This window comes from Paramormyrops kingsleyae, chromosome 23 (assembly GCF_048594095.1).
Source record: "Paramormyrops kingsleyae isolate MSU_618 chromosome 23, PKINGS_0.4, whole genome shotgun sequence".
Taxonomy (NCBI): Eukaryota; Metazoa; Chordata; class Actinopteri; order Osteoglossiformes; family Mormyridae; genus Paramormyrops; species Paramormyrops kingsleyae.
The window spans coordinates 22,579,443-22,594,944 of record NC_132819.1 but is presented as its reverse complement, the minus strand read 5'-3'; the positions used below and the strand labels follow the sequence as shown (position 1 = coordinate 22,594,944).

Genomic DNA, 15,502 nt, shown 5'->3' with positions numbered 1-15,502 from the left:
AATAGCTTATGACTTATCCGAGGAGATTTACGATTTTTCGGGCATTTAAATCCGTGAAATGTATTACAGTATGCAACAAGCATTTTCCCTTCTGGGTTTGCTTTGCAAATTATTAATATACTAACGTTAATCTGGAGACTGCATCCTGCTCTGGCAGAAGGTAAGGGAATGGAGAAATCCTCTCCAGCATTCTTCCCGGTAACATTTTTATTCAAGTTTGGGCTTGACAGCGCGTTTAAACAAATAACGTGCCGTTCGCTCCATTACCATTAAACGATGAGTATTAAGAGATACAGCAAATGGGCGTATTTCGGGAGTTTCTCATGAGATGGACCTTATATTATAAATTAACTCAGACATAGGCTACGCAGCGATAGGCCAGATTTGTCTCGTGCACTGCGCCGTCTATCACCAGTCGCCGCCAGATACTGTGTCGAAAATCCAGCATGTGAACCGAAATTTGCTTGTGACAAAACGCACGTAAGTGCACGCGATGCGTGTGTCGCAAATAGTCTGGGTGCGACCGAGAGGAAGCCTGCGCGGTGGCGCTCAACCTGGAGGTGACTGCGGTGGTCTGTAAATGAACACGCTGGCTGCTGGTCAGCCCGCTGCCACTTTAAGAAGGCGGAAACGGCGCGGCCAGTACAGTGTGTGTTTATTACTAGTCTTTAAGTGGCACATGGAAAAGATACAGTAACTCCCTCTAATTCAACATGGCGAAGGCTTCGGTGGCATACATATATTTTGCATGAACTTTAAGGGATATTAGCAACATCCCACGCTTTTTTGCAAATAGCTGGAAAACTTTTATCGGCTTAAATTCCCTGTTTGAAATATACTTGGCTTTTTTGGGCAGGACTGTGCGACTGTCATTAATCGCAAATCGCGCCGCCGAATGCGGGAAGAGACGCCGATTCAAACCCCTGTGCCATTTTTGAGGGATCCGAGAGAGCATCGTGCAACAAGATAAATATTAGAAAGGAAAAGGCGTACTGGAAATATTTGCTGATTTTCTTTTTCTCCTGAAGCCAGAAGCGACAGCGGGTCTCTAAGCGAGATGGACGGACCTCCGGGAGGTTGTGCCGAGCGCACCTGGACTGCGTGCGTGTAAAATAGCCGAAGAGTGTCCGGGATGGCAGCGTCCAGTAACTCCAGTCTGTCTGGTTCCTCCGTCTCCTCCGGTGAGAATGCTCTAAAATAAACCGTTCATCATCATCACCCGTTCACTGTAAACCTTCTACTTTGAGCTGTCATAACGCTGAGGCTTTGAACTCGTCAGACCGCGGCCAAGATAGCTTTAGATGCCAACGACAACGTTGCACATGTAACACAATTTCATTGCGTATTACTGGAAACGGATCTGGTTTTGACGATAACATGCGTGTATACATATGGAAAGGTATGTGATAACAAGGCTGTTTTGCATCTGCAGCAAACTGTTACACCATGAAAACTACATTATTGTCCCGAAGGAGTTAATTGTCTCTGCGGGTAGCGTCCCAATGGGCCGAACTCTGCTCGCACACTGTCATTATCTGGCATTTGGTGGCGGGCTCCTTGAAGCTGTCGGTTCCTCCCGATCCCCGTACCCGCACCCCCACCAGGATTATAGAATCGCGCTATGAGCCTTTCTCCAGCACCCACTGGTAAATGCGCACCGTACTTCAGATTGACAATGTACAAGGCATCAGTTCCTACCTCCACCCACCCGGCCCATTGATATGTCAATTTAACTTAGAAGACCTGGGATCGATATGTAATTTCTCAAAGATCTGCGCGGAATGATTAAGCTGAGCACTTTTTTGTATTTCTAAGTTTTCCGTGGTTGTTAGAGGCAGCGCGGGAACTGCATAAGTATAGGCTACTTACTGTGTAGTTCTGATGCCGGAGTTTCTAACGAGCAAGTATGATTTTGTTTATATGCTTTTATTAAGTATTTTAATTGCCTCGCTTTAACCAGGCATTTATTTGCTGAAAGGTGAACATGTGATTTCTGTGAATATTTCATTGGGTTACCTTTGGGAGAAAAAGGCTGTAGTTAGACGTCGTCATAAGACATAAGACTGAAAGATAAAGTATAGGCCCTATGTCTGCGAGTCCACGACCAGTTTTTTAAAGAATCCTGTTTTTCCTCTTTCTTTCTTGTTCTTAGGCTGTTGTAGATACACAAGTGAGTGCCGGGTGCCTCTCTGACAAAGCTTATAGATACAGGTGTATTTTTGGCAAAACCTCTCGTGTAAAATTAGTGGCTCGGTTATACAGGAGAGGACAGACACCGCCGAAACTTTTTCTCCAGGTGATTCGACAAAGTGTTACAGAAAAGTCTAAAGTGAGACGTTGATCGCTGCAGTCCCTCCGGTGTACATGGCTTGGATATTAATGCAGGATAAACCTCCGTCCTCTTAATCTATCAGATAAAAAAGACCCGTACAATGATTAAGCGTGAAAGCTTATATCCTATTTTAAATGCCCCTTAACACATTAAGTAGGCGTGGCGCTATGCAGTCGCCGTGTTCCCCGCTGCAGTAGATTGATGGTACGTTATTCTACAATCGACGTCTTGGCTTAAAGTCAATCGCTGTTTATCAGAAATAAAACAGAGTAGGCCTACTGCAGTCTTTATCACAGTCAAACCACAGCAATCTAATGCAAATATTTGTTGTTAGATTCTTAATGCTGTATGTCCCTGTGTAATTTACAAATACGGAGAAAATGACTTTGTAATGCTCATTATTTATTGCCTGAAAGTGTGTATCAGTTTTTGTAATTTGTTTAGATGATTCATTGTTAAATTGGCCGCTGCAGTTTACACTGTGTCTGTTTTTCGGCGGCTTGCTTGATTATGCATCACGGCCTCACGACGGCCTTCGGATAGACAGTGTAGCTCAATCGCTCGATAGGTTTTTACTGCGCTGGATCAATGTTTGCCATTAGCCGGTGATATATCTCCCAGCATGTTTTATTGAAAGATCCCTGTTCAGCCTAACTTCCAAGGATATTTTAAACTTTCTTTCCGGAAAAAGTCTCCCTTTCTTCCTGTTGCCGTTAAGCTGATGATCGACGTTTGTGTGTCCTGGTGTATCGGGACTTGTGCTGAGTGTTTAAATCATGGACGTGGGCGTTGCATTAGCGGACATGGTTGTTTCACAGGAACGTTTCTAGCTATTGAAAAGATCAGGGGCTAAGTGAAGTTTACCCTTTTTTTTTTGAAGTAAAATTGCCATCGAGGCTCGGTACTATAGCCTCGACTGATCAGACCTCATGAGGCCTATGGTCCTTTCATATAGTCACCACTCCTCCCGCATCATCGTGTGCAAATTAATATACAGGACAACGGTAGGCCTAGGTGGTGTGACAGATGGGCTGAGAACAGAAATGCACAAATGCACTTATTGATTGTAGTTTTCCTGCAGCGTATGCACATTCAGGAAAAACGGCAATTCATAAAATACATTCAGATTAATGTCTCTCCTGTAGAGATGATGTAGTGTGTATCCTTAAAAACTCAGCCTGAGTGTTTTTATTATGCTCTCGGATGAACCGGAGGTTGTGTATTGTCCTTTGGGAAGAGTTTTTCTTTGGAATGTAATTTTGTAATAAAATCGTCGATGTCTCTCCGCGACAAACCCGTCTCTGCCTTCGAGATATTTTCCTCCAGGCAATGTTGGAATGAGACTTGTTTTAAAGCCACACAGATGATGCTAAATTGAAGGCTTGGAGCAGGTGAGGGTATTAAAGCGGGGAAAATGCGGAATACAAGTTTTTATTTGTTATATCATGATATTGTGAGCAGTGCTAGAAAAGATTTATCTCCCAGATGATCTTACAAACACCTGACCCCATATTCCGATTCTGCATTTACATAGGCCTATATATTTTTTCAAAGCGAATATATTTTCTGCGTTCTTGAGAAGGGTGAGGTGAGTTAAGCAATGCAAATTGCTCAAAGCGAACGGCCGCGGTTTTTCATCGATGCTAATGAGTGCGATAATCTATAAACAGCACGCTGCTGTATTCCCTCCCCAGCTCTCACACTGAACCGCAGGCAGTTAATTTTCAAGAGGGGGGCCTTTTGTTAGGTTGCTTTCTCCCCTGCTGAAGGTCGTTCTGAAATTCAGCGGGTTTTTAATTTGGTGTAATATATTTCACTGTATAACAATTGCAGGCTCACTGGTAATAATTAAATTCAAGACTGAACAGGTGAGAATCTAAATGTCAGTGAATATTCATAAACACCTGTCATTGGGATGAGCTCTTTGGATTCACCAACACATACACTGGGCTTTCATCGAAGAAAATTGAAACGTCTCACCCCCTGCATATCTCTGCTCTACAAATATTTTATTTAAGGCTGTTGTTATTAGTGTCGAGCCCTCTGTGCCATTGTCACAGGTTGGAGAAGGATTATTAGGTGCTGGACCACTGGCGTGATTAGCGTAGGGCCACTGTACAGTGAGGTACGGTGCCATGCGGTTGCCTGGGAGCTAAGCGATTGGAGGTGTTATTATATGAGTTGGGTGTTATTCAGCAGACGCTATGTCGGGGTCCTTCAGGCTGTGACGTTCTCCCGGCAAATCTGAGGCCTGCCTTGCATTAGGATCTAAGTGCACACCAGAGCGATGGCTGTCTGAGCATTCGTCACTCTTTTTTGCATGTGCCTCGGGTGCCGATGGAGCACTGCAGTGGGGGGGGGTTCAGCGGAATTGCGATTAGGGCCTTGGTTCTGTAAATCCTGGATCACCGGTTGGAGGCCCTGCCTCCGCACCCTGGAGCTGAACACTGGAGCCCGATGTCTCCTGTGAAACATCCCACTCTTATAGTCTGAAGCAGCTTCGGTGACAAGGTGCTTGACCTCTGCAATGGCTTTTCACTTGTGGGACTCGAATACCTACTCCCAGCATCAGACCGGTGCATATCCACTGGGAACCAGTGGCCGATCCCACATAGAACCTGGCCACAGACAGCATGTTGTATCCGTGGAATGCTGTTAGATACTCAGTGTATTTGTTGGCTTTCATGGTTCAAATTCAAAGCAGTATATTGAACAATCGTTGCAACCCTGTATAGAACAAGTGGTCTATCCATCCATCCATCCAACCATCCATCCGGTACAGGGCCAGGGTGAGCCAGGAAAGGCAGCTATCCAAGCAGGAGACAAATGGGATTGGATGCCATTCTATCACACAACAGACACAAAATCAGAGACTCTAGTTTGCATATTTGCAAACATTTGGACAATGGTAGGAAACCAGAGCATTCAGAGAAAACCCAAGTGAACCAGGGAGAAACCTTTGCACGTTCTGAACACATAGTGGTGGACGGGCCGGGCCCTTGAGGAGTGAGCCTGTCGGACTCCCCGCTGAGCCCCTACCAAGCAAAGCCCTACAATAGCTGTACAGAAGACTGGCAATTTCCCGGTAACCCCCCCCCCCCCCCCCCACACACACACACACACACTAACTGAAGTGGGTAGGGGAAATCAGACACCGGCCCAGAATCCCTGGGGTGGCGAAGTCTGACATTGTCCAAATAAACGGCACCAAGCGGCATTTCAGCAGGAGATAATTGAAACAGCATGTCAACGAGCATCAGATATCTGGTCGGGGCTGCAGGAGCCGTGTTCTTATAGAGGACGAGCAGATTTAAAGGGTACGGCGGCTGCAGGATGGAACGGCTCCATTTTATCAGCATCCGAGCAGAATCATAAACCCATGTGAACTGGGCTGGGTGCCTGATCTCTCCCCTCTGTGCGAGCAGCTCTGGGGGGTGGCGTGTGGCCTATGTGATCAGTAGGTCACTAGTTTGAATCTCATGGCCAGCATAACAGTCGCATTGCTGTCAGGCCCTTGGGCTCCACCCTAAACCCGTCCTGGATAAATGGCTAAGCCCAAGCTTCACTCTCAGCTGCATACGTCTCAAAGGAGAGCATGATGGGATATGTGAAAATGAAAGAATTTGAATATATCTGTACTCATGCGAATAGCCAATAAAGCATCATGTCATTCCCAGTGAATCGAGAGGTTTTACCCACAGCTTCACCCCTCCCGTGAAACATTTACATCCTCCCCATGTTTCACAAGCCAAACATACACTCATCACTGTGTGCCCCAGTGGTGGCCTGGGTCGGGGGGGGGGGGGGGGGCGATGACATCATCACAGAGCAGCACTCAGCTCGTCTTCTGAGTCATGCCTGCAGGTTCTGATGGACAGCTGGGACTGGATTAACATGCATGGGTATGTATGGGGTGATGTGCTGACTCACCGCTGCGTGGGTGCCGTCTACGCATGTGCGTGTTCCGCGGGCCCCCGCAGCGAGATGCTGAGCGGCGTGGGCTCTCTTCTCAGCGATGGACGAGACGGAATCCAAGCACAGCGTCTCTCCACACGTTTCTGAGCCAGATGCTGGGATCTGCTTCCTTAAGCGCCTGACGTGCTCTGTCCGTGTGAGGGGGGTCACTGCCGCTTGGAGACGCCTCTTAAATTAACTCTGTTTACTATTTTGAGAAAGTGAAGATTTTTCAATGCGGCTGAGAAACACAAATATACATTTTCCAAGCCATAAATTGATAATCTGGGCCAAATACATGCTTTAAATGTCATGCAAAAGAAATCATTTACTGCACGCTGTCTATCTCTCTATTTCCTAGTTGCATCATTCCAGGGATTATTTCAGCAGGGGGGGGAACGTGCCCTTCCCCCCCTCTCCACCCAGCCCCTGTCCTCACCTCAGCTAAATATCTGTATCTCCTACCTCCCCACCCTCTCCCTCCCCCACCCTACGATCCACCATTTCGCCAGAGAAGACTGGAGGCTGTATTCATAGTGATTTCGGCTCCATCAGACAGCATTTGGGTGGGGACTGTGTCCAACTGTGTTCCAACTTGTGCACGTAGGGACTCTTTTAGCTAGACTTCTAACAGACTATATGAACTTGTTTACTATTAAGATGTTTGCTCTGAAAACAGGGAGGTCTGCCGAGTCCAAATCCACCATTGGTTACGTTTAGGTGGTTTAGTGGTTCCTCCTTAGACCGGTGGCTCACTGGGTAGCACTATAGCCCCACCTCCCCAGGGCTGTGGGTTCAGCTGCAGGATCTGTGGGTGTGGAGCTCAGATGTTCTCATTGTGAATTTTCTGTGAGTTTATCCTCCAGCAGTCCAGATTCTACTCCCAACTATTGGGAGTCCCCTGTCTAGGGTGTCCTTTGCCTCATGTGTCTCGTATTGCACGAGTCCCCTGTCTCAAGTGTCTCCCGTTGTGGGCGTCCCCTGTCCAGGGCGTCCCCTGTCTCAGGTGTCTCCCATTGTGGGCGTCCCCTGTCCAGGGCGTCCCCTGTCTCAGGTGTCTCCCGTTGTGGGCGTCCCCTGTCCAGGGCGTCCCCTGTCTCAGGTGTCTCCCGTTGCGGGTGTCTCCTGTCCAGGGCGTCCCCTGTCTCAGGTGTCTCCCGTTGCGGGTGTCCCCTGTCCAGGGCGTCCCCTGTCTCAGGTGTCTCCCGTTGTGGGTGTCCCCTGTCTGGGGTATCCCCTGTCTTGTAAGCGGTGCTTTCTGGGATATACTCCAGGCCCACCCTGACCCTGTAATGGTTATGGGACTACGCCATGGTTTTCATTTTCTGAGCCAAGTGTTTCATGAGTATCATTCATACTCATTTTCTATTTTGCAGAAATGCTCTTTATCTTTTGATTTCCAAGCCCCTCATCAGAATGTTTTGCGGATGTCTTGCCAGGAGTGGATTAATTTATCTGGGGGCCCGAGGGTGACATCAGCATTGACAATCACGTGTTGCCGATTTAACGAACCGCACCATTTTATCCTCGGGCAAGGGTGGGGCCCTGGTGTTCGTTGGGCCCCTAGACTATAGCCTAGGGTAGCCTGTGCATTAATCCGCCTCCTGTCCTCGGAAGGTGAAACTCTATTTCCATGGCGTGACGTAGACTGATCTGGGACAAGGGAATAGTGAACCGGTCAGGGATTTGCTCCATCACAGCATAAGCTACTGCTGAGTTTTAGGATGGATTCTCACCCCCGCAGAGGGAGCAAGGGCGGGTGGGGCCGCGTTGCGGTTTGCCATGTGCTCCAAACGTGGATGTCAGCCGGCTCAGTGTGCCGATGCAGCCCTGCCCAGCCTGACTGACTTCACCGAGTCGCATGGTTGCGCAAACCAAGCTCTGAAGGCACCGTCTGTGACTAAGAGCCAGTTTTCATTCATTAGGTGCCCTAACATGCGGCGTCTTGAGCGTATTTTCTGCTGGCCGTATGGTCTGATCCTGTGTTTTGTGGATTTATGGGGATCCGAGCTGGGGAGGACTGAGCTCTTCATTTTGCCAAACCCAAAAGCCTTTCAGCGAAAAACAAGGATGATGTCTCTCTTTAAAACACGGCCGAATCATTTTTCCCCCCACAAGCAAACTATTTGCTGAAATCTCTAATATACGTTGTATCATTATTTTACTCCAAAGTCTTAATTAACTGACGATCAGACTGCATCAATAAAATACTTGCAGAGTTTAGCAGAAACCGGCGGGGCAAGGAGCCGGACATCTGCCTGCGCATCAGAATTGCTGGTCTCTGTATTGCGATCCCTGCGTATCAGGCCCGTGTATCATAAAGAAATTATCATTTATTCTGCCGGTGAGTGCCATTTACCGGGCAAAGAGATGGTTTTTACGGAGTTAAAAATACGTTTGTGTCATGTAGTGTGTTTATGGGCGCTCGCGCTTCGTTTAGAGTAAGTGGCGGATTCTGATGTTTATATTACATATAATACAACGTGTATAATATAAGAGAGAATGTGGAGGTATATATTTTATGGTGCCCATGAGGCCACTGGAGAAGGCACTGAACGGAAATAAAAAGCCTCTTATCCGCCGTGTAATCGCTACTCGCAGAAAAGCTCAGGCAGTCTAATTGGTCCGCGGAGCTGCAGAGTTTAATTCTTTTCTCTGCCACTGCGGTTCTGCAGCGTCGGGGTTGCGTTTTACTGAAACTAATACTGTAATTTAAATTTTTTTGCATAACTGTAAGCTCTCCTTTCGGAAGAAAGAAGACGGGTGAAGGCGAGGACGTTTTGCTGAAACAGCCCCGGAATCGTGTAAAAACGGGCGTAGGGAAACGCAAATGCAGGCATAATTCTTCGTTATGTTGCGTGTTTTATTGCCCTATGTGTATGTATACGTGTAGACCCAGCGTGTGTGCAGTTATTTATTAGCAGCATGTGCCTCTTTAATGCTTTGTAGATACATATGGGGAGGAAACTTGACAAACGAAGCTGCGCTAGTGCTGAAGAGAAGCCAGAGTCCCGAGTCTCCACTTTGCCAAGTGTCAGATGTGTCAGTGTGAGTTCTGGCGCGCGCTCAGCGTGTGCGCCGGTGTGTGTGTGCTGGGAGCGGGATCTGTGCATCCCCTCACTGCCCTGGTGATAGTAGTATTACAGTCACGTTGTCTCCTTGGAGATCTTCCTTGCTGGACTATCCTCAGCTCTGGGTACCCCCCTCCTTTGGCAGTGAAAAGCGGAGGCTATTAAATCCCAGTTTTACGACTGAAGTCTGCTCCTCTAAATGAAGAGCGATGCTCGGCATCACGGTGACAGATGTTTAATGCATCTGCTTCTTCTGCATCCATTATTGATTACAGGTACAGGCGGCCTCTGTGCAGTCAGTCATGTGACTGGAGAATTGTGTTAGGAACGTGCGTTTTGTTGAGTGTGCTGCTCACTACAGCTGCTGCTGAAAATGGCTTATTAGTTTTAAACAGTCTCTACAAGTCATACTGGCAAATTCCTTACAGGGACTCTGCACAAAGGCCCAGAACCTTGGAACGTCTTATTCATCCTCATACACTGTCTGTGTCCCGCTTATTTATCCTCATACACTGTCTGTGTCCCGCTTATTTATCCTCATACACTGTCTGTGTCCCGCTTATTTATCCTCATACACTGTCTGTGTCCCGCTTATTTATCCTCATACACTGTCTGTGTCCCGCTTATTTATCCTCATACACTGTCTGTGTCCCTCTTATTTCTCTTCATACACTGTCTGTGTCCCGCTTATTTCTCTTCATACACTGTCTGTGTCCCGCTTATGTCTCCTCATACACTGTCTGTGTCCCTCTTATTTCTCTTCATACACTGTCTGTGTCCCTCTTATTTCTCTTCATACACTGTCTGTGTCCCGCTTATGTCTCCTCATACACTGTCTGTGTCCCGCTTATTTATCGTCATACACTATCTGTGTCCTTGTAATTTCTCCTCATACACGGTCTGTGCCCTTCTTATTCATCCTTATACACTGTCTGTGTCCCGTGTATTTCTCCTCAAACACTGTATTTCTCCTCATACACTGCCTGTGCTCTTATTTATCCTCATACCCTGTCTGTGTCCCTCTTATTTATCCTCATACCCTGTCTGTGTCCCTCTTATTTCTACTCATACGCTGCCTGTGTCTCTCTTATTTCTCCCCATACACTGTCTGTGCCCCTGTTATTTATCCTTACACACTGTCTGTGGGCCTCATATTTGACGGTCTGATCAAAATCAAAAGGATCCATCAGAGATGCTGGGGGGGTGGGGTGGGGGGATGTGTCTGCATGTTATGGGTCACTCCCTACAGCAGAGACATCACGGATCCTTCAGGAGATCACATCAAAGGAGCGACATCACACGGAACACAATGAAAGCAAGAAAAAAAAGAAAAAACTAAACACGGACGAACAGCTCTCAGGGCACCGGCAACGATGCTCCTAATGATGGAATGCTGCTCAGGGGCCCCGGGTGTGATTCTGCTCAGTGACCCTGGGTGCGATTCTGCTCAGGGGCCCCGGGTGTGATTCTGCTCAGTGACCCTGGGTGCGATTCTGCTCAGGGGCCCCGGGTGCGATTCTGCTCAGGGGCCCCGGGTGCGATTCTGCTCAGTGGCCCCGGGTGCGATTCTGCTCAGGGGCCCCGGGTGCGATTCTGCTCAGTGACCCCGGGTGCGATTCTGCTCAGGGGCCCCGGGTGCGATTCTGCTCAGGGGCCCCGGGTGCGATGTAGCGGGATGACAGCGTGGCAGTCAGATGGTCTCTCTACAGGACCCACACCAGCACCACACACCCAATTCAGAGATTATGGGACGCTGTGTTTGACTCGGTGTGTCTGTGTGTGTGTCTCTGTGTGTGCGTGAACACACAAGAGCGGGAGAACGTTCCCGGCCCATGTCCTGCTTTCCGCTACAGCTTGCCTAGGATTCCTGGTGCCAAAATTCCAATTTGCAGAGAGCCGGCGTGAAAATAAATAAACAAACAGAAAGTCCATCTCCGGCCCAGCTTGGGTCTGCGGCCATATGCTGCGGACGTGTTCGAGGACAGGCGGTGATACATAGCTCACCTGGAGTAGAGCCAAGCTCACCCAGAAACTTGAAAGTCTCCCGCTGATGTGGGTCATGGGGAAGGGGGGGGGTGGCTTGATGCCAGTCACCAGTCACCACAGCGATATGGTGGCATTGCATGTGTTCAGACCCCTCGGCCTGGTGGGTTATCTCAGTGCCCGTAAGCATGAGTCTCCATCAATTTCTGATGAAGCTTCCCCTTCAAAGCAGAACATGTTTCCTACATCATGTTGGCGCTATCCAGGATTTCTCAGAGGGCACCATACCTTCTCCATGTGCATAATTTGCTTCAGCTTTACAGATGGGCTTCAGAAACCACAATAATTATGCCTTAAAATAATCTGTAATGTTTATTTGTGTGGAAATTCCCCTCGTGGGCACTGAAGTTTCAGTCCTGTCACTTCTGCTCTGACCTGAACTTCCACCCTGTCCAGCCATACAGGCTCCTGCCTTCGCTTTTGCTCTCCATTCTATGTTGATAATGTTCCTGAACAGAGACACCCAGCTTCTGAGTTGATTACCATATGCCAGCTCTGAGTCTCTGGCTGTTGAATAATAGACTGTGGTACTTACAATGACTGTCCTCCTGGGGGCGACAAAGAGTCTGAGGGTGCCCCCGGTCAGCAGATGTGCCGCCCGTAAGCCCCCTCGCTCCCGGGCCATCGGCAGCCTTGAGCACCCCTCCCCTGGAGTCCCGTGTCCCTCATGGCACCCCTCACCCAGGCTGACGCAGAGACATCCGGCGGCTCGTGACGAACCGAAACGACGGATTAGCACATTCTCTTTGATTCACTTCAGGTTATTTTTAGTGATGCTACACAGCATTAAAATTAGCATGAAGCGAAGCCCTGGGGAGGGGGGGATGGGAGCCAAAAACATCCGTGGTAGGTTCGGGAGGAGAGGAGGAAGACAATCCTCTGGGGGATGAAGAGCAGCCGGCCACTGCCGGGGGGGCCGGCTGACCTCAGACGCGTCCCTGAGAAGTGTGTCGATGTGCTGGTGAAAATACAGAGTAACAGAGTATCTGTCTGCCCCGCCCCCCCCAAAAGACACCAGAGAAGACTTCCTGACAGGTAGTGGGGGTTAGGAGGGTGACACTTTGAGGATGAAGAGGGGGGCGGATCCCATGGACCTCAAGCGGATCAGGGGGCCTTTTTGGGGTCTTAAATGCGTCTGTGGGTCGGCGCACGGGGCTGGTGTCCGAGACGAGCCTTGAGAGGCTTGTGAATACATGAATACAAATGAAAGGGGAACTGTGGACAAGCACTATTTTTACCTTTTTAAAGAATTTTTAAAATGCTTATAGCGGGAGGTAGGTGCTCGGGTCTGTTCTCGTTCCTGAAATGGAGGCCAGCCGGATGAGACGCCCCCCCCCCCCCCCCCTCGCTTTGTGGCGTATCCGGCAGCCATGTCTGATCCAGAGTGAGAAAACCTGCAGAGACGGCCGCTGTGTGCTTCTTACCGCGGTACAGGGCCTCCCCTCTCCACGGCCGCTGTGTGCTTCTTACCGCGGTACAGGGCCTCCCCTCTCCACAGCCCCCACAGGAGTCGCCCGGGATGCCAGGTTATGCTGCCCCCGCTGTCACCAGCCATGGGTGGGGGCCCCCGTCCTCTCCGGTTGCCGATGGCGACTGTGGGTAGGAGTGTGGGAGCTGGACATGGGCTGTTTGATCTGAGACACACACAATGCAACACACACTGACACACTGCAACACACACACATGTTCATAATAACACACCCCAGCTAACATACATACACACACTGAAACGCACGTATTTACACTCCAGATAACACTCACAGCCGTCTTCTGAATGTAAATATTTTCCCAAGGCTAGTTTATGACTGATTCTTGTCCTTAACGGCTCCAGGTGCTGCCTGACCCTGCTGTCTCACCTGTACTTCGCCTTGGATAAAAACTAAACAAATAAATATAAATGTAACATTAACATTTTCATACAGTATTTGACTGAAAATGGGGCCTTGAATGTCTCTAAACTGCAATCTGAATGACTGCAAAGAACATGATTAAACGCAGGAAATGTGCCCATAGGCACTGATTGGACGCAGCAGGAGCCTCTCACGTCGCAGCTGAGATGGCGCTCGGCGCCGTGGTTGTCACTGACGGGTCGCCGTGCCGGACGTCCAATTAAAACCCGCCGATTGAATGTCACGCCGCAGGGGCGTTTGCACCCATCCCGAATTAGACCCTCCGACGGCAGCGTGGTCTGTCCAAGCGGGTGGTTGCGGCCCCCTCCTCCCTCGAGCTCCTGAGTCATCCTGCCTTCCTTAGAAGCCGATCATCACATGAATTCTGCCGGCTGCCCCGAATTAAACACGGCGGATACGGTGATGACATCCTCAAAGGAAGTGGCAAAATTAGCATGAGAAAGAGGGTGGAGGTGGGGATGGGGGGGGTCACATGGTCCTTATTGATGCTCATTTGATGCAGAGGAGGGGGCGTGACGGTTTATGGCGTGTCGTGTTCCCGCCCCCGATTATACTCATGTTCTCACATGACTTCCCTGTGTTTGTGTGTTTTTTTGCACTCACTACATTGAGGGGACCAGATCTCCCCACCATGTGATAAAAACCTGTAACATTTTACTTTGTGGGGACATGTTTAGGCCCCTACAAGGATAACCAAAATCTTATAAGAAATTTGTGAATACGATCAAAAAACTAAAAACGCCGAAAGTCTTGTATTTTGTTTGGTTACTTACGGTTAAGGTTAGAGCTGGGTAGAGATTAAGGTTGCTGTGATTGGGCTTAGAGATTTTCCCATAGAAATTAATAAAGAGCCACCATAAAATATTAATAGAAACGTGTGTGTGTGTGTGTGTGTATCTACGAGCGGGACACAATGTCCCCATAACGTGATAAATATCCGTTATTTTATAAAAATCGGTGACTGCTATGAAAAAACTAAAAATGCAAAGACTCTTGTATTTTGTTAGGTTACTTATGGTTATGGTTAGGGCAGGGTAGGGGTTAAGGTTGTCATAGTTAGCGTTAGCATTTTTCCCATTGAAATGAATGAGCGGTCCCCGTAAGGATACGTTTACCCTACATGTGCGTGTGTGTGTGTGTGTGTGTGTGTGTGTGTGTGTGCCCTGACTGTCAGGTTCCCATCAAGGTTACCCCTGCCTGCTGGACCCTACTGGCTGACTCAGCATGACCCTCTAATGGAATAAGTGGTATGAATGGATGGGTAAATGGGTTAATGTTGTATCTCATGCCACAACTGCTATTTCGGCAGGTGACCAGGTCAGTCACTCGAGCGGCGCAGGCTGTTTTGTCCAGGATTTGGTCTGCATCGTCCGCAACAGCTGCGAAGTCTCTCTCGACTCACTGGGTGCCGGCTAATAGTCGCTGGAGACCCCTCACCTCGGATAGGCTGTCACTGACTGGACTGACGCCAAATCCGCTGCTCCAAGCAATCCTGGGCCACCACGGCCTGCAATCTCACGCCTGCCGCTAACGGTCGTCCCCTCTTCTTTACAGATGCGGAGGATTTCCAGCCGCCCATATGGAAGTCTTATCGTGAGTACTAGACCCTCCTCTCCCTTCAGCGACTTCCTCTAGTGCAGTGTTTCCCAATCCGGTCCTCGGAGACCCACAGACAGTCCATGTTTTTGCTCCCACCAGGAGTTGGGAGGCAGTGAATTGTAGACGGTCTGACAGGGAGCTGGGAGGGAGCAAAAACATGGACTGTCTGAGGGTCCCGTGGACCGGATTGGAAAATCCTGCTCTAGTGTATAACACACCTGCATTTCTGTTCCTGTGTATCTGTCCTAAGTTAATAAGCTTAGAATCAGAATTCTATGCTCATCCTTATGCTCCACACAACCCTCTTCAGCAGTATTCACCCCCCCGTCATTTGATCTTGCCCCAGTTGTGGCTGTGGTCCAAGCCTCTCTGGGCTTCCTGGAACATGGATTGGCTACTAGAACTCTTCCTGCTCCTGATTGGAGGGTCGTCGCCAGGAGCAACATTCCAAACACCACCTGTACCGATACCAGTCAGCAGACCGAGCCTGGTCCTGTTTCAGACCACACACCCTGCCTCACTGCAGCCCGTCAGCAGACACAAAAGCCGCACAGATAGTTTTGTGTGTCGGGCTGCAACAGCAGAGTGAAAAC

At 49.0% G+C, this 15,502-nt stretch overlaps 1 protein-coding gene across 7 annotated transcripts in view; it reads left to right on the top strand.

Annotated features, from left to right (window-relative positions):
* The first annotated feature begins 327 nt into the window (after nt 1-327).
* Nucleotides 328-15,502, top strand: part of LOC111846875 (beta-chimaerin) — a 31,377-nt gene continuing 16,202 nt past the window's right edge. The window contains exons 1-3 of one of the 7 annotated variants that reach the window (XM_023817571.2): nt 328-480; nt 1,033-1,181; nt 14,865-14,903. In XM_023817571.2, coding sequence (XP_023673339.1) covers nt 1,133-1,181; nt 14,865-14,903 — 88 coding nt within the window. In that variant the 5' untranslated portion in view covers nt 328-480; nt 1,033-1,132. Of the gene's footprint in view, nt 481-503; nt 561-626; nt 650-1,028; nt 1,182-1,549; nt 1,647-14,864; nt 14,904-15,502 lie in introns of those variants that run through there. The other 6 variants (XM_023817570.2, XM_023817569.2, XM_023817573.2 and 3 more) reach the window with 6 other exon arrangements.